General features: G+C 42.1%; 1 protein-coding gene across 6 annotated transcripts in view; it reads right to left on the bottom strand.

Moving 5' to 3' along the window:
* ENOPH1 (enolase-phosphatase 1) overlaps nucleotides 1-18,522 on the bottom strand; it is a 55,946-nt gene that overhangs the window by 17,892 nt on the left and 19,532 nt on the right. For 4 of the 6 annotated variants that reach the window (XM_020988398.2, XM_020988399.2, XM_020988401.2 and 1 more), the window contains exon 5: nucleotides 17,113-17,236. In XM_020988398.2, the coding sequence (XP_020844057.1) occupies nucleotides 17,113-17,236 (124 nt within the window). Of the gene's footprint in view, nucleotides 1-582; nucleotides 4,186-8,776; nucleotides 9,824-17,112; nucleotides 17,237-18,522 lie in introns of those variants that run through there. The other 2 variants (XM_078148731.1, XM_020988400.2) reach the window with 2 other exon arrangements.

Here is an 18,522-nt window from a genome sequence, read left to right on the forward strand (position 1 = left end):
GAGGGGCCTGAAGGCAACAGCCTTCTGATCTCTGATCACTCAGGGGGTTGGGAAACCTGCCACAATTTTGAACATAGAAATTCTAGGGGAGATGGAAAGCCTGATCATCCCCTCTAAGAGTGTGGGAGAAACAGGAGCCCTGTCATGGTCTCAATTCAGAAACTAAGATTGGAGATATGAAAAACAGATAACAAATACCATAGGTGACTTGGGTCAACCAAAAGGCAAAGCCTTTTTCATAACTCACCACAGACATTTACTAGCTGTGTGACCCTGGGCAAGTCACTTAACCTCGACTGCCTCCAAAAAAAAAAAAGGAAAAAAAGGTAAAGCCTTTTAAGAAGAGTTATTTCAAAAGAAATAAAAGCAAAGCCTCAGGGGGAAAAATATATGACTTGATCACTCCAAGAGTAGATAAACAAAGCAAGAGATTTTTTAAAAAATGAAATTATAAATGAAATAAAAGCACACAAAAAGAACAAAAGATGGAAAACTTTACCCAAGTAGCAGACTGTATTAAAATTGAAATAGAGAAATCAGAATTCAGTGACTCCAGAAGAAAACAAGACATGGCAGAATGAATAATAATAATAACATCTATTTAATACTTATTATGTGCCAGGCACATTTAAGGCCATTTAAGAAAATTATACTTTTATAGAAATTGGAGAAGCCTCCAGTAGGTAGAGAAAGCAGCATTTAGTGACTGCCTACTATATGCTGTACCATGATTATTACCTTATTTGATCCTCAAAACAACCCTTCGAGGTAAGTGCTACTATGATCCCCATTTTACAGATGAGGAAACTGAGGCAGGTTAAGTGATTTGTCCAGGGTCACACAGATAGTATGTGTCTGGGGACATATTTAAACTCAGGAAGAAAATGTAAGGTGTCTACTATCAGAAACAACTGGCCTGTAAGAAGAGGGCAAGGAGAGAGCTTCAAAATTATAAACTACGGGGAAACCATGACTCCACAAAAAAGAGCTGGATCTTATACTTCAAGAAATCGTAAGTGGAAAATTGTCCAGAACTATTAGAACCAGACTGAGAGAATCCACCAGTTGCCTCCTGAAACTAGACACTGAAAAATCTCAGGAATGTAAAAGATTACAGGGCTCAGAGTCAGGAAAAAAACCATGTTCAAATCCAGCCTCAGACACTAGCTCTGTCATGCCGGGCAAGTTGATCCACCTCTGTCTGCCTCAGTTTCCTCAACTGTAAAATGAAAATAATAGCACCTACCTCACAGGCTGTTTTGAGGATCAAATGAGATAATATTTGTAAAACGCTCAACACAATGCCTGGCCTGACATACAGTAGGTGCTTACTAAATGCGCCTTCCCTTTTCTACCTACTGGAGGCTTCTCTAATTTCTACAATAAAAGTCTGATTTTCTTAAACCTTGGGCCTTAGAAGAGTTACATGAATGGCAAGCTGTATGAAAATATGCACATGATTGAAGTGCTGGTGTGGAAAAATCTCTCCACTAAAGCAGATCAGCAGCTCATCTGTAAGTTAGTCTTAGAGGGCTGTCTGGGGCACTGGAAGATTAGTTAGCTCTGCCAGGGTTACACAGATAGTATCAGAGGTGAGATTTGAATCCCGTTTTCTCCTGAATCCAAGCCTAGGGAGGGTTCTTTTCAATACTCTATAAAGGCAAGAAGTGAATAACACAACAAAACTACGGCAATAATGACGTTGTTGTTTGTCCTTCATTTTCTAGTATTTTTATTTTCTGCTTTTTGGTGTGGCTATAGGGGTTAAGTGACTTGCCCAGGGTCACACAGCTAGTAAGTGTCAAGTGTCTGAGGCCAGATTTGAACTCAGGTCCTCCTGACTCCAAGGACAGAGCCCTGTCCACTGCACCACCTAGCTGCCCCTTGTCCTTCATTTCCAAAGAGGACCAATGATATCACGATGTTGGGGTTAGGGTACAGCGCTTTTGGCTGTGGCTGATCAGGCCAATAGGAGCTTGGAAGGCTCTCCTGCAGATCCGGCACAAGTAGTCCCTTAGGACATTTGGGATGGAGGTGTCTCTGGATGTGCACAGCTCACGCTTCCTTTGTGCAGTGACTCTGCTCTGAGAGCACACATCACCTTCTTTGACGCAGGTACGCCGTGCTGCGTGTCTCCCATATCTCCCAACTGATAATTAAGTTCAGAGAGTCCTTGAGAGTGACCTTGTCTTCTGACCACTCTGTGAGCCCCTGCCTTGTGTGAGTTCTCCATAAAAGCCTTTTAGGGAAACATACATTTGGCATTCGGGCTATGTGGCCAGCCCAGCAGGGTTACATTCTCTGCAGCAGAGCTTGAATGCCAGACAATTCAGCTCGAGAGAGGCCCTCGATGTCCAACACCTTATCTTGCCAGGTGATCTTCAGAATCTCCCTAAGACAAATCAGAGAGAAGTGATTCGTTCTCCTAGTGGTAGACTGTCCAGGCTTCACAGGCATACAACAGTGAAGTCAGCACCATGGCTCTGTAGACCTTCAGTTTGGTAGTCTGTCCAATACCTCTTCTCTCCCATACTTTCCTTTGGAGCCTCCCAAACACTCCAACGATGCATTCATCAACCTCATCATCTATGTGGACATCCCTGGAAAGTATACTGCCAAGTAAGTGAACTTATCCACAGCATTCAAAATTTCTCCTTTTACTGTGACCCATGGTTCCATGTATGGCTGGTGGAGGACCTCTGTTTTCTTGGTGTTGATTGTCAGGCCAAAATTAGCACCAGCGACAAAGAATGGAGCCATACTCCTGCATCTCAGCCTCCGACGCTGCATTAATCTGCAAACAAAAGGTCGCACACCAACTATCTCTCCACTTTGGCCTGGGCTTGTAACCTTTTCAAGTTAAATAGTTTACCATTAGTGTGGTAGCTGACCTTGATGCCATTTTCGTCCTTGTTGAAGATGTCTGACAACATTGTAGAAAAACAGCTAAAAAGTATGGTAGCAAGCACATAACCCTGCTTCACTTCATTGATGACTAGGAAAGTGTAAGAGCATCATCCTCTGTCAGAACAGTGTGAGCACGCCATCACGAAACTGGCACACAATTATGCAATCCTCATGAACTTCTCCAAGCAGCCAAATTTTGCCATGATCTTCCACAAGTCCTTATGCCTTACAGCATCAAAGACCTTGGTCAGATCGATGAACGTTGTATGCAGGCCTCTGCTCTGCTCTGCTCCTCGTATTTCTCCTGGAGATGTCAAGCAGCAAACACCATGCTGATTGTTCACTAGCCCTTTCTGAAGCCACAATGGCTCTCAGATGACCATCTCCCAGGTGAAGAATCAGCCTATTAAGGAAGGCTCTGGCAAGAATATGGGCAGCAAAGACTAAGACAGAAACCCCCCCTGTGATTGTCACAGGATATCCTGTTTCCTTTTCCTTTATAGAGATGGACAATGGAGACATCCTCGCTCTGAGGAAAACTTCCTCTTGCCACATGATGTGGAAAATTTTCACTCAGCTCCTGTATGAGAAGTGGCCCTGCCTTGTAGATCTCTGCTGGGATGGAACCAATGCCAGGCTTTGCCACTCAACAGGAGCCTCCTGGCACTCAAAACCTCTTCTTCAGTTGGTTTGGTTGGAAAAGGTTGACTGCAAGCTAAGGCATACAGTCAATGGCTTCAGCATTGGTTGACGATGTTGATGTTATGAAAGCATCCGCGCATCTCTCCAGCATCATGTCCTTGTCACTGATCAGTGTGGCTCTATCAGCACCGGCCCATAAACAGTCTTCAGGGCATCGTAGAAGTGCTTTGGATTGCTGTCAGTATAAAATTTAACCTCATCTTCCTTCTTACTGAGCCAAGAATCTTGCATCTCTCCAAACTTCATTTACACCTTACTTCTGATGGCATCAAACACCGCCTTCTTGACAACAGATAATATTGTGGAGTTCTCATTTCTTGTTTAGAAGCTTCTGAATTTCCCCATCACTTTTTGTCAAACCAAGCCTGATGTTTAAGAGTGTTCTGGCCCCGATGAGCAAATGTAGTGCTGTACACCAAGTCTCTGAAAGCTGCCCACTCCTTTTCTGCCCCATTCTTGTGTGTGTTGACTCAGCTTTCCCTCCAGGTCAGCAATGAACTGTTCCAGTACTGAGAAACACTCTAATCTGTTGACACTGAGCCTACTGAGAGTCTTGCCTGGGGGCCACTGCTTTTGCTGAAAAAGAGAGTAACACATAAGACCACAGCAATAGTGAAGTATGGCATATCAGAGGGTGTGCTAAGACTAAATTCTTGAATGCTGGCTTTGCTACTCAGTATTTGTGTAATCTTAAGCAAGTTACCTTGCTGGGCATCCATTGCTTCTCTACAAAACGAGGTTGGACTAAGAATCACTTCACTGCTGTCTTATTCTTCCCTGTGTGGCCCCTCCACTCACTTGGTGGTACCCTGGAGGAAAGCCCAGTGACCTTGACTCTGGGGTGAGAATGTAGAATTGAGACAAGACACTGAATACCCGTATGAGGGGAAAAAGAACTTCAGATGGTTGTAGGACTTTGAGAGAAGCCAGTAGAAAAAAGCGAGGCATCAACTTCTGATGGCTATTGAGAGCTCTCAGAGTCAAAAACTTGTAGGGGAATCCAGCAACCTCCCCACCACACACACACACACACACACCCCTTACATTTTTAAAATAACAGAGTTGGAATAGCCAATCTCTATAAACAATTCCATCTCATGGTTTTCTCCAAAATATGCATAATCATGAAAGAGAATCATTCATAAGTTAATAAATGTTGTCAGGCTATTAACAGATTCTCTAGCACAGCATGTTATATCTCATTGTTATCAAGTCTCACTCATCTCCTTAGGAGAAGAAGGAGAGCTCAGGTAGAAGTCCGTCTGCCTTCTTTCATTTTGGTTTCCGCCAACAAATTAAAATGGTGGGCATCCAGCACTCTTATTCTGTGTTCAAATTAATTTATAATAATAACTAGCATTTACATAGTTTTCTAAGGTTTGTCGCTTTGTAAACATTTTCATTTGATCCTCACAACCCTGGGTGAGGTAGGTGTTATACAGCCATTGCACAACTGGGGAAACAGAGACAGAGATTTAGTGACTTGCCCAGGGTCACACAGCTTAATGTAAGTGTCTGATGGGAGACTAGAGAACTCCAACTTCCTGACCCCGAGCTCAGAATTCTATCCATGGTCTAACCATCCATTAGCTGCCTTAGTTTCCTTTCATTACTGATATTCATTATTTCTCTTCAGTATATTTCCTACCCTTTGAGAAGGAACCAAAAATACCCTTTTCAAGTAAAAAATTTGAAACTTTGACATGTCTTCAAAACAGGAGCACTTTGCTTATCTAATAATAACCTTAAGAAATTCTATTTCAATAACTAATTGGACACATGCAAAGGACTCCTAATACATAATGGCATTAGAAAAAAAAATATTCAGTGATGTTTCAATAATAGCCAGGTGGTGCAATGGGTAGCATGTGAAACTTTAAGTGTGAGGAAGACTTCCATTCAATCTCCAGTCTTTTCTCAACACTTACTAGCTGTGTGATCTTAGACAAGTCACTTAACCCCTGTTTGCCTCAGTTTCCTCATCTGTAAAGTGAAGATAAAAACAGCACCTAAGTCCCAGGGTAGTTGTGAAGACTAAATGAGATAATATTTGTAAAACAGCATGTAAATGCTATTATTATAATAATTTTGATGGATTTTCAAGTCAACAAACATTTACTACCTGCAAGACATTATGCTGGGTGCTGGGGATATAGGATAGGGTAAAGAGAAAACCACCCCTGCTTTCAAAGAGCTTACATTCCAGAGAAATGTATAATCTCTGTCCCAACCTCTACCACCCTTCAGTGATGCATTACCATGTGTGCATCTGAAAAGCAATCAATATGGGACCGAGAATCTCTTCTACCTTGAGTAGATGTGAAGAATCTGTATTTTAGGGCTTATAAAATCCAAATTTCTCACATTGGCCACAATATTAATATTTGTGAAGGATTCATTAACACAACAGGTATCAGTACTGAAACAATCAACTATGCAAAAGTTATCATTTCCCAAAAGAGGAACTTGTCTGTCTTGTATAACAAAGTGCATACACATCTACACCCACACACGTATTATACTCTTGGTGCAGTTTGAAGCTTTTAACATCAGAAAACGACACCAAGACTTTTGGGACACCATATATAATATATGGATGCCTATAAACACATACAAATGTGAAGACAGATAGGTAGTTGCTGAAAACTCAATAACTAGATACTTAGCCCAACTTCTGCCCCACTAAGTTAGGTTCCCAGAGGCTGGCTACATCTCTCTCTCAGGGTTTTAGGGATACCCCTGAGGATCTGTGGGTATCTTGTCAGTCTGAGGTCCCATTTGGTGTGTCCTCTCCAATATCACCAAGTAACTTCTTTAATATCATCTACCCAGCATCGCTTAATCTTAGTATCCTCTATACTTTTGATTAGCACCCCAATATCACTTAACCAATTAACATCAATTAGTTTTTACCAAAGAATATTTGCAGAGAAGATAGAGCAAACCCAAAAGTTACAAAGCATTTACCTCTTCACCAAGAGGCATACTCTCTTCTCTGCACCACCTTGGTCCCAGGGTGAGAAGTCTGTGACCAAAACATAAAAACCTTGGTTCTTCTATGTACATTTGCTATATCTTAACACCTAACAGAGACCACATCTGCAGATTTACACTCTGGTCTAAAATCCCATTTCAGTTCCACGACTGCTCAATCTTGGTGTTTGTTTCTTCAGGAATCCATCCAGAATTTTGCCAGCTGTACAGAGCCAAGATGGCACTACAGTTGTTGGCTGACCATTTTACCTTTCTTCATGAAGAAGCTGGTAACATTGATAACTGATTTGTGAACCAAAAAGCAGTCTGCAATTTGCTAAAATGCTCACAGAATGATATTAAAATAAGATCCTAGGGTCCACTGTGGTGTTTTCTATCACGGTCAATAACGGTGCAGAGAATTCAAGTGTGTGAGGCAAGCTTTGGGTGATTCAAAAGGAAAGACGGACTGAACATTTTGGCAACTGTCATTTCAAGTGGTGGCAGAGGCTCTGTACTAATCTGGAACACTGTAGCCAAAACCATTGCCTACAAACAGGACTGAGGCTAACTTATAATTAAAATCTGCTCAAGGAAACTGAAAACATTTTCTATCACTAAAATAGGAATATACAGACACCCAAAAACCATGAAGGTGGGAGGTGGGGAAGACAGGAGTGGTAGTGTAGGCAAAGAATTGTGTTTAATACAATGCCAAAATGTGTTAATTTGCTATTACATTACAAGCATTTTCCTGGGCAGACTTTTAAAATAGCCCAAATTCAGCAAAAATTGTAATTTTTAGATAAATGAGGGGTAATTCCTTAAGTCTCTTCCTTTCCTTTCTCCCAATGCCATTTCCTGGAACCGTCTTAATAAGGCAGCTCTGTTTATCTAACAGTAACACCACACTGCCATGGAGGCAGTAGTTACAAACTTGTTTCAACAACAATCTTTACTCCACACGATCTGAATGTGAACACCAGGGAGACTCTACTATTCCAAGACCTCAGAGAGCCATCAGATTCCCATGTCATTCCCCCACTCCACCATCAACCCCCAAAGCCAGGCAAGAACTGTTTTAAACTGGGGATAGTTTACTGCATCTTGAAGTGTTACTACCGGTAGGAGATATTGGTTTGTGGCTGGTCTGGCAGTATGACTTTTTGTGGGATTTGATATCCCAAAGTTATCAAGTTTTAACTAGTGCTTGAACATGAACTTTTTTGGTATTTGTTAAGAAAAAGAGGATGCCATGAAAACTCAGTGGTCTTCATGGAAGACCCTCCAAAAGTTGGCCTCTTCCTTGCCCCTCCTCTCTTGTTTGAGCTGGATATTGTCTTTTTTTTTTTTAACTCTAGCCTCATTATCTTCTTTCTTAATCAAATACTTCTCCTTACCCCTTCTAAACCAAGTTCCCCATCCTTCAGATTTAAAGATAGATTTCCCTGATATTTCGGAAACGTTTGATCCACTCACATCTCCTTTTGTTTGGCTAAATTGCATTGAGAATCAAACCTTAATCCGACTCGTGAGTCGCTCACAAGGGCTCTCCCCCACTGCTTCATTGTGAGATGGTGCCTACGCTCAGCTCTTACAGCCAGCAGGGAGCCTACACTCTGGCAGGTCCACAAGCCAGAACAGCTCCTGCCCGAAGGTCTGATGAGGATGCTTCCTTTGGGGGAGGGTCATCAGCACACTGACCATGGCTGGGCAATTTTCCAGCCATAGCAACTCCTCCAAACCGTTTACTAACAACTTCGGGTTGGAGAACCTGAACCAATGAAATCTCACATCATCAAAGGGCCCAAGAATATAAGTTTTCTGATTTTGAAAACTGGAGAATTTTTTTCTTTTTGGTCCAGACCTACAATTTAATTAGTGTGGACAACTTCCTTCAGAGAAACTCCCTCCAAGTAGATTAAATATCATCTGTTAACATATAGTATTGAGAGACTCATGTGGGCAAACTACACTCTGACAGGTGATTTACCTGATGCCACAACACAGCCAGAATGTGTGGGAGGCAGGATTCGAACCCAAGCCTTTCTGACTCCCAGTGCAGCTGCCAATCTATTCTGGCCTCGTCTTTGTTTCACTGGTCACTTGAGGGCATCTGTATATACCGTCTGGCATAATGAAAATTGGGACAGCAAATGACAACGTCAATCAATCAGCCCTTTAGGGTCACAAATAAACGACCAGGGGAAATTGCTTTTTATTAATCACAACATGAAATATCACATGAAGATGCATATCAGAACCAGCTGGGATAAACAGTACTTCTACAATTGACATTTCTTCTCTAACTTTAAATCTGGAGGGAAAGGGCTCCTTTACAAGGTATTCTCAATCGGAGGGATGGCATGCCAAGCGCTCAGAAGCAGCACAAAGCTTTCTGCAGTCAGAGGTGATGACCACATTTTGATTTTGCACCTTGATGACAGATAAGGTTATTAAGGGCCACTGTCAGAGCCATGGAATCACAAGCTACATCCTAATGACAACATCAACACCTGGTTAGTCAAGCCCTGGGAGTGATTTTAGTTCTTAGTTTTCTTCTTTACTAGATGCTAACACAGACTTTTGGCCTTCTTGTATGCAAGACCAGCTACACTTTGGTCACCTAAGTGTTTGCTCCCATCACCATAAAGAGAACGCTTGCTGTAGAAAGGTTCTAAAGTCATAGCAAGTTTGTGAGGAATGGTTTTAGAATAGTGAAGTTTTAGAATGACTCTTCCAAATTAGCTTTTCACTTGGTAAAGAGCCAGCTACAGCAGGCTGACAAATGTCTTCCTTTTCTCAGTAATTTTACCCACTGTGCTTAGCAGATGCCATCCCACAGGAGAGCAAATACTTTAGTGATGCAGCCTCTCAACAACTCCTGTATCTTCATAATTTTTTAAAATAGGCCTTCATTTTACTGAATTAAAACTCCCTTCCCCTCTCCTTTAGGGACCCCTGGGGAAGGCGATCTGAACATGTAATTTTCTTTAGATATACGATTTTATCAGTAGGATAAACCCAGAAAAGAAGAGCAGAGGTACAATTCTGAGAAGCAGTTTTGATCTCTCTTCAAAAAACAAGAAAACCTCTTCTTCTAAGTTGATGAAGGCAAGAACAGTTCATTGAAAGAAGTGATGAGATTGAAATAGGATTTTTCATCGTCCTGTTAATCCCGCATTGCCGGGTCTCACTACCACTGCCACATGGACGTCCGCCTCTTCTGCCGCATTGGCCTCTGGGGAAACAAAAATGGGACCAGACCTTCCTTAGAACAGACGAGCGGACAATCGGAATCAGCTGTGCCTGAGCAACATCACCATTTAGATGAGGTTATTTAGCACTGTTAGGCGACTGTACAAAAGGGAAAAGGGGCCCTCTATCATCCCGACGAAGAAAACCAGATGATTCCACCCTTCTTCCGGCTCATCCCACATACAAAAACGAGGACAGGACATCTTGAATGGATCTCACAAACGCTCAGGGGAACCTTGGCTTTGCAATTTGGTACCAAACCTTATTCTTCTGCTACCTCTTCAAACAGGTCACATTCTCCCACAAATAAATGGGCTTCACAGATCTCAAATCACCCACTGGTCTCTCCACCCCTCCCCCAACCAAAAATCAACTCTTCCTGGCCAGTAAGGGCCAGGCGCGTGCATTCTCAGGCCTGGCACTATAAAGCTGGATCTGCTGCAAAACTCATCACTTGTGACTTCTTCCCCCCAAGCTCCTAGCTTGGTACAACCACGGCAAACTTGAAAAGCATCTGGGCAGTTTGGTGAAGTGAAGAAAGCCTTGGATTGGGGTGGAGATCACAATGACCCCCCCCCCAAGCGCTGAGGAAGTAAAGAGTGAAACAGGCAACAAAGGCGTCAGTCACTATGGATCCATGAAATTCCGGACACCTGGGCAGGATTTTCCTTGTGTAAGACATAAAACCTTGGAACTTGATCTCAACAGCTTCCAAGAGAATACAGCATTAAAACACTCGAACCATTGTACTCGCACAAAGAGCTGTCTTAGATGCTTATCTGCGATCTAGGGATCCTATTGTTTTTCAACAACATCTAAAACCCGCGGGCTTTGAAATTTCACCTGAAGTATGTGTAAGACTTAAAAGAAAAAAGAAGGCCAGGAAAGAGAAATGTTCATGGGAATAAGTCATTCAATGAGCATTTAACACATTTTCAATTCAATAGATATTAAACATACAGAATGCTGCTAAGTGGTGGATAAACAAAGATGGACTATACGGCCCATGTGGCTAAAAGGGTATTACAATGTAAGGAGGGAAAGAAATATAAGATAGAAAGTGATACGGACAAAGCAGCTGCTCGCAGCTCATGGGAAAAGTCAGAGAGGGTTTGGGCTCCAATGAGCCAATGGCCTGATGATCTCCCCTTTCTCTCTCTCATTTGGAGGAGAGGCATTTCAAGAGCACAGGACGTGACTGAGGTATTTGACAAATACTTATTGATTTAAACTGTTATTTGCCCCACTTGTCCATCTGCATTGTGTTCTAAGTGAAGAAGAGGGTCCAGATGCTGACAGCAGACAGAGCCAGCCCTGCTCTAGAGCACTCCAAAGAAGCTAGGTACCTGAAGCTTGGGAAGAGTGGCCATTTACTCTATTGTTGTTGTTTTTTAAATCCACGTCTGACTTCGATCTAAAAAGGCCTCAGGAACTGACAGAATTAGAGCTGAAGTGCCCTTAGGAGTCGGCCAGTCCACGGGTAAATGACTTGACCTTCACATTTTTGTGCAAGTAAAATAATGCAAGGCAACACCGGCTGCCCAGTCTGGGAGAAGCCCCTTCCTTCTCTTAAGAAAACTGAGAAAGTTAAGGGCCTTGAAATTCCCATTCCCTGAACTAACCACTTCAATTCCCCTAATCCAACATGTAATTAAAGACAAATCGAGATTTTTCCCAGTCCAAGCACACGGAACATTCAGGAACAAAGGTAAATGGCAGCTACCTATCAGTAAAAGAAATTAAGCAAATTCAAAGTGCAATGGACAACTCGATGCTGGAGGTGGAGCCAAGACGGCAGTGGGAACTCTAGAAAATCACTAGATGGAATCCTGATGGACAAGTCCAAGGATTCCCCCCCCCACTTCAGGTGGGAATGGGGAGACAGACAGAGGTGTGGGGAGCCTCCGGGCAGCCCACCACAGGGTGAGGCTGTGCAGCAGGGCCAAGTGGCAGCCGAGACTCACCGTCCAGTTCAAGGGCAGAGGCCCGGGACATACTGAGGAAAGGGCCTGCACCCAGAGGCGGCATCTCGGGGCAAAGGGCTCCATACTGATCTAGAAGCAATCAGCAGTAAAACAGCTTGGAACCCAGGACTAGAATGGGGTCTCAAAGTCCAGCTTTCAGCCCAGTCTGAAGCTAGTCGGGGAATAACCAGGGCAGGAATCCCAGATGAAAGGGGAGCCTGCAGTTCTGCCGCCCCAGGCCAGCAGAGCTCCCCCGCTGGCTGACTGAAACCCAGGTCAGGATCTTGCAGAGCTCGGTATAGGGAACAGCAATCTAAGTCTGCGGGTCCCTGGCGTGACCCCGAGAACAACACAGTACTCAATACCCCAAGAAAGCAGCACCAGAACTAGTCCGGACCTTCCCCCAGAAATGTGCAAAGCCCAGTTCTCACATCCAATCCAGTCAGGAAGGAGGCTGGAGGAGCAAGCCAACCAAATAAGCAAGCCATGGGAGCAAACCAGGAAAGCACCAGGGTGATGGAGATGCTCAAGACAGGAGGCCAGAAGACAAGAACGACTCCAAAACACCCACCAGATGACAAACACAGCTTGGAAACAAGACGCCCATTGTCACCAATATTATTCAATACCGTCCTAGAAATCCTAGCAACAGCAGTGAGAGAAGAAAAAGAAACTGAAAGAATCAGAACAGGAAATGAGGAAATAAAACAATCTCTTTTTGAAGATGATACGATGATATGCTTAGAAAATTCTAGAGATTCAACTACAAACCTAGTTGAAATAATAATTTTAGCAAAGTAATAGGACATAAAATAAATCTACATAAACCATCAGCATTTCTATGTATCACTAACAAAACCATGCAAGAAGAGAATAAGAGATACCCCATTTAAAATAACCAGAGACAGCTAAAATACTTGGATGTATACCTGCCAAGACAGACCCAGAAACTTCATAAACATAATTATAAAACACTTTAGAAATATTAATTGTTCATGGGTAGGCAAAGCCAACAAAAATGACAATTCTACATAATCTAACTTATTCAATGCCATCTCAATTAAATCATCAAAAAATTATTTTATTGAGCTAGAAAAAATAATAAAATTCACTTGGAAGAACAAAAGGTCAAGAATATGAAAGGAATTAACCAAAAAAAAAAGTGAAGGAAGGAGGTTTAGCAGTACCAAATCCTAACTGTATTATAAGGTGGTAATTATCAAAACTATCTGGTAGTAAGAAATAGAAAGGTGGATCAGTGGAACAAAGCAGACATATAACACACAGCAGTAAATGACTACAGTAATCCTGTGTTTGACAAATGTAAAGATTTAAGCTTATGGAATGAGAATTCACCATTAGGTAAAAAAAATTATTGGGAAAACTGGAAAGCAGTCTGGTAGATACTAAGTATTAACCAATATCTGACACCATTTAACAATAATATAAGGTCAAAATGAATATATGACCTAGACATAAAGGGTGATATTATAAATTACAAGAACATGGAACATATTACCTATCACACTTATGGATAGAAGAATTTATGAATAAACAAGAAACAGAATTATAAGATGCCAAAATGGATAATTTTGAGTCCATTAAATTAAAAAGTTTTTGAACAAATAAAGCCAATATAGCCAAGATTAGAAAGAAAACAGATTATTTGGAAAATTTTTAATACAGTTTTTCAGATAAAGGTCTCATATCTCAAACTTATAAAGAATTTTGTCAAATCTAAAAGAATAGATAACTCAATAAATGGTCAAAAGATATGAACAGGAAATTTTTGGATGAAGAAATTGAACCATATATAGTTATATGAAAAAAATGATCTAAATTATTATTGATTAGAGAAATGCAAATGAAAACAACTTTGAGATACCATCTAACACCTATCAGATTGGCTAAAATGATAGAAGGGGAAAATGATAAATGTTGGACGGTATGTAGAAAAATTGAAACACCGATATGCTGTTTGTGCAACTGTGAACTGATCCAACCATTTTAGACAGCAATCTGGAATTGCGCCCAGAGTTATAAAACTGTGTATGCCATCTGACCAGCCCAGCAATACCACTGCTAGGTCTGTTTCCCAAGGTCGTCAGGGAAAAAGGAAAAGAACCTGTATATTCTAAAACATTCACAGCAGCTCTCCTCGTGGTGCCAAAGGCTGAAAACTAAGGGGATGCCCATCCTTTGAGGAATGGCTGAACAAGCTGTGGTATATGAATGTAATGGAATACTATTGTGCTATAAGAAATGATGACCAGGCTGACTTCAGAAAAACCTGGAAAGACTTGTATGGTCTGACGCTGAGTGGGATGAGCAGAACCAGGGAACACTGTACCTAGTAACAGTCACGTTGTGCAATGACTAACTTTGACAGACTTAGCCCTTCTCAGCAATGCAAGGATCTAAGACATCTCCAAAAATCTCATGATGGAAAATGCTATCCACATCCAGAAAAATAACTATGGAGTTTGAATGTAGATCGAAGCACAGTATTTGCTATTTTTTTTCTTCTGTTGTGTTTCGTTTCCTCTTTCTGGTGGTTCCTCTTATTGGTTCTAATTCTTACTTACAACATCACTAACGTAGAAATGTATGTGTATAGCCTATAGCAGATTGCACACCGTTTTGGAGAGGGAGGTGGGGAAGGAGGGGGAGAAAAATTGAAAACTCAAAAGCTTATGGAAGTGATTGCTGATAATTCAAAATAAATTAACTTTAAAAAATGGTGACAGTACTGGCCCTTCCTCTCTTGCAGGCTCATGAGGAAAATGTTTTGTAAAACATGAAATAAATGTGAATTGTTATTAAATCTGAAAAAAAAAAAGAGTAATTGTGAATGACTATGTTATTCTAAGTATTATAAACACTCAAATCAACTACAAAGGACCCATGAAGGAAGATGCTATCCACCTCTCTAGAAAAAGAACTAAAAAGTAGAAGTATGGTAAATATGGTTTTAAAACACACACACACACACACACACACACACACACACACACACACACACACACACAAATTATGTATGTAAATGAGATGGAATACTACTGTGAGTAAGAAATTATATGAAGGGGATGGCTTTGGAGAAACTTGGGAAGATTCGCATGAACTGATGAAGAGTGAACAGAACTAGGGAAACAATACTGTAAAGACAAACAACTCTGAAAGAATAAAAAACTCTGATCATTGGAATGAACAACTATGATTCCAGAGTACTAATGATGAAAATGCTACTTGCCTCTTTTTTTTTTTTTTTGCTTTTTGGTAAGGCAATTGGGTTAAGTGACTTGTCCAGGGTCACAAAGCTAGTAAATGTCAAGTGTCTGAGGCCAGATTTGAACTCAGGTGCTCCTGACTCTGAGGCTGGAGCTCTATCCACTGCACCACCTAGCTGCCTGCTACTTGCCTTTTAACAGAGATGAAGGTCACAGTATACAGAAAGAGACTTTTTTTTTTGGATGTGGCCAGTGCAGAAATTTGTTTTGCTTATAAATGTTCCTAGCAGGTGTTTTTATTTTACTTCCGTACTCAAGTAGGGAGGAGGGGGAGGAGGAGTCTTGCTAATGGAAAATAATTTAATTTTAGAAAAACAAATGTTAACTAACAGGTTCACGTGATTGGCTAAAAAAAAAGATGCTTTTAAAAGCACCAAGTTTCCCCAAGTCACCAAACAATGAGCTTCAAGGCTCTGCGCCACCCAAACCTCCACACCAGATAATCTATTCTAGCAGTAGAAAGAGAATTCTTTACCTGCACCTCAAACCCGCTTAATCTGCTTCTCTACTTATTGCCCTGCTTTCTTTCTATGCTGACCACACTTTCGAATGTACAAAGTTTAAAAATAAGACACATATTTGACCCATTTTGTGTTGAAGAAAGAAATCCATTGTTCTGCACAGACTTGCAAAACCGGCTGGCTTTCTCAAAACGCCAAATTTCCCGTGTCTTTTCAGTTCTGGGATGGGAGCATTTCTCCCACCTCAGACTGGAGTCTCCCAAGGACCCCCCAGGTAGGCATCTGGGTGGATGTCCCTATATTGCTTGGGAAACTGCACTGTGTGATCTCTTCTGCCTCAGTTTCCCAGGCTGTGCACTCTAGGAAGCTCAATGTTTCCTTCGAGCCTCCTCTTTCCTCCTCACTTTTAACTTCACTCAAGCCCTTTTGTTTCCTGACCCATCTTTTCTCCCTCATGTATAAATATTTGGGATCCACTGCTCTGAAAAGGTGTGAATCCCCCCAGATGCTCCTCTGTAAGAAATGAACTTGACCGGCTTCCCTGCTAACCAGAAAAAGGCCTTCTTTGCACCAAGCCGTCAAAGGGGTGAAAAGAAAGTCAAGGGGAAGCAACATGCTCATGCCCTCCCAGGGCACAGCCTCTGGGCCTCGAAGGTGACTCATGCTGCAACATGAGAGGAGAGGAACTGATCAAGACTGAAAATTACAACCGAATTGGTGAATTAATTTAGTGTAGCCCAGTGCAAAATTCTGGCACTAACTCCTACACAACTGAGTTTTAGTTGCCTCTCCAGACACAGAAACCCCACCTAGTTTACTTTCTGCTTTGGCCAAATACTTCTAGGTAAAATGAACCTGAAGGTATTAGATAGCACAAGATGGGAATTTTTTTAAAAAGTGGGTGGTGGCCCAAATATCCATGACACCTAAGGATGTTAGCCACAGCAAGGCATCAGAAAAACTCTGGATGCTTCAAAGAGTTCCCAATAGGAAAAGTACTCAGAATTTTTTTTAAAAAATGAATGTTAAAAATTGTCTTTACTTGTAATCAGGGAAAAAATAAAATATTTACTTCAAAAAACTGTACCCGTCTGATCCCGTTTTACCAAAATCAAAGCTAGAAGACTCACTTTAGGGCACCAAAGTTTAGGGTTATCCCAAGATAAGAACCAGGGACTGCCTCCCACTCCCGTGCTCTTTCCACTAATGATTCCAAGAGTCAATGAATTTAGTTCAGATTCTTTCTAAACTTTCACTGAAGACTCCTGGCAGCTTCCCACCCACTCCTCCTATATCATATTTTTAAAAAGTCCTTTTATTTTCCTTAGATTTGCTAACCCTGGAAAGACGGCTGGGAGTTGCAATCAAGAATAAAAACATCAGCATTCCACACCCCTACAAAATGGGAAACTAACCTAGGCTTTAAAATTCCTTTGGACATATTTGCATTAATTTCCTAAGACCAGGTGAAAGAGCTCCTCAAGTGCATGGAGTTCATGCTGTCCATCACAGGCCACAATGTCTGCTGCCCAGAATCTAGAAAGGACAAGAGTCACCTACCTCGGGTAACATCTGTCAGAAACAGGATGTTGTTGGGAGAGCAGCCAATGCTTGTGGCAATTCTCCTATAACTTTCACTCTCTATTTTATGTCCAATCTTCGTATCAAAATGGCCGTCAAAAAGCTGGATAGAGGAAAGAGAAATGAGGAAACATTAAAAAACCAAATGGAACGGGTGAAAAGTGGATTCTCAATCATATGATAGTGAGATGGAGCAGATGAAACCACATCCCTATTTCCCCAGTCTTCCCCAGTCACAAAACGTTACCTATGGAATGAAATTTATGTAACTATCCATATTCACTACTGGCATGAGGTAACAAAGTGGCTACATCCTCTTTTAGGAATTCTTTTTGGGCCTGAGGCCAAGTTACATTTTTCTTTGAGGCTTTGGACACAGCGGCTTTGACTTTTTTGTCTTCTGGGTTTGTTCTGATCTTCCCTGTTACCACAGCAGCTTTCTATGGTCAGGTTATTTTTCTGTTGCTGTTTGCTCATTTTTCAGGCCTACTGCTTGACTTTTAACTTTATGTCAGAGTTGGGCCTTGCTCCTGAGGTGGGGGGAGAGCTCTGCCCCAAGCTTCAGGTTTTTTGTGCACCTAGTTCTGGAGGGTGTGCAAGCTTGCAATTCTTCTAAGATAGTACGACCTAAAGAGAAGCGTGGCAATTACTCTTCTGTGCTGTGCTCTGCTCTGTGAGCAACCACAAGCGTTCTTTTCTGCCCTGGACCTGTGACCGGAGTCCCCACTTCCCTGGCGGCTTTAGCGTGACTGCAACCTGAAACAATGCAACAGAGTCTGAACGCAGTGCCAGCAAAGGGGCCCCTGCGAGCTCCTTGTGACCAGCTGTCCAATCCCCTCACCGTCTGTGCGCCGAGGGCTCCAGAAGCCACCGCTGCTGATTCAGCTGTCCTCCCCCCCCCAGCTTCCTGTTGGCTTCGCCTGCACTGTACTGTGCTCTACTCTCACCCCAGGGAGACTGACCTTTTCTGCTGATCTCCTAAGTTGCCATGGGCTGCAAAACTGTTTCCCTCTGTCTTTTCTGTTCTACTGCTCTAGAATTCATTTTGAGGTGTCATTCTAAATTTGAGTGGAGGAGAATCTGAGAGAACTCAGGCCAGTCCCTGCTTTTACTCAATCATCTTGGCTCCAGGCACCACCCCCCAACATTATCTTAAAGATGAGTACACAGAGACCCAGAGAAAGCTGCTATCTTGTGCAGGGGACACAGCTAGCCAAATCTTTCTGACCTGACTGCTCTGTCCACTACATACCAGGTAGTTATTATACGCTGGCTTAATGGCTGATCTGCTGTGATCTTCCCTGCATAATTTTCCACTGTGTTACAGTGAAATGCAGACTGCATCTACAACGTTGGTACCACACAAACCCATTCTTCCTCCTCCCACTA

The sequence above is a fragment of the Phascolarctos cinereus genome, unplaced genomic scaffold (assembly GCF_003287225.1).
Source record: "Phascolarctos cinereus isolate Bilbo 61053 unplaced genomic scaffold, phaCin_HiC Scaffold_9;HRSCAF=440, whole genome shotgun sequence".
Taxonomy (NCBI): domain Eukaryota; kingdom Metazoa; phylum Chordata; class Mammalia; order Diprotodontia; family Phascolarctidae; genus Phascolarctos; species Phascolarctos cinereus.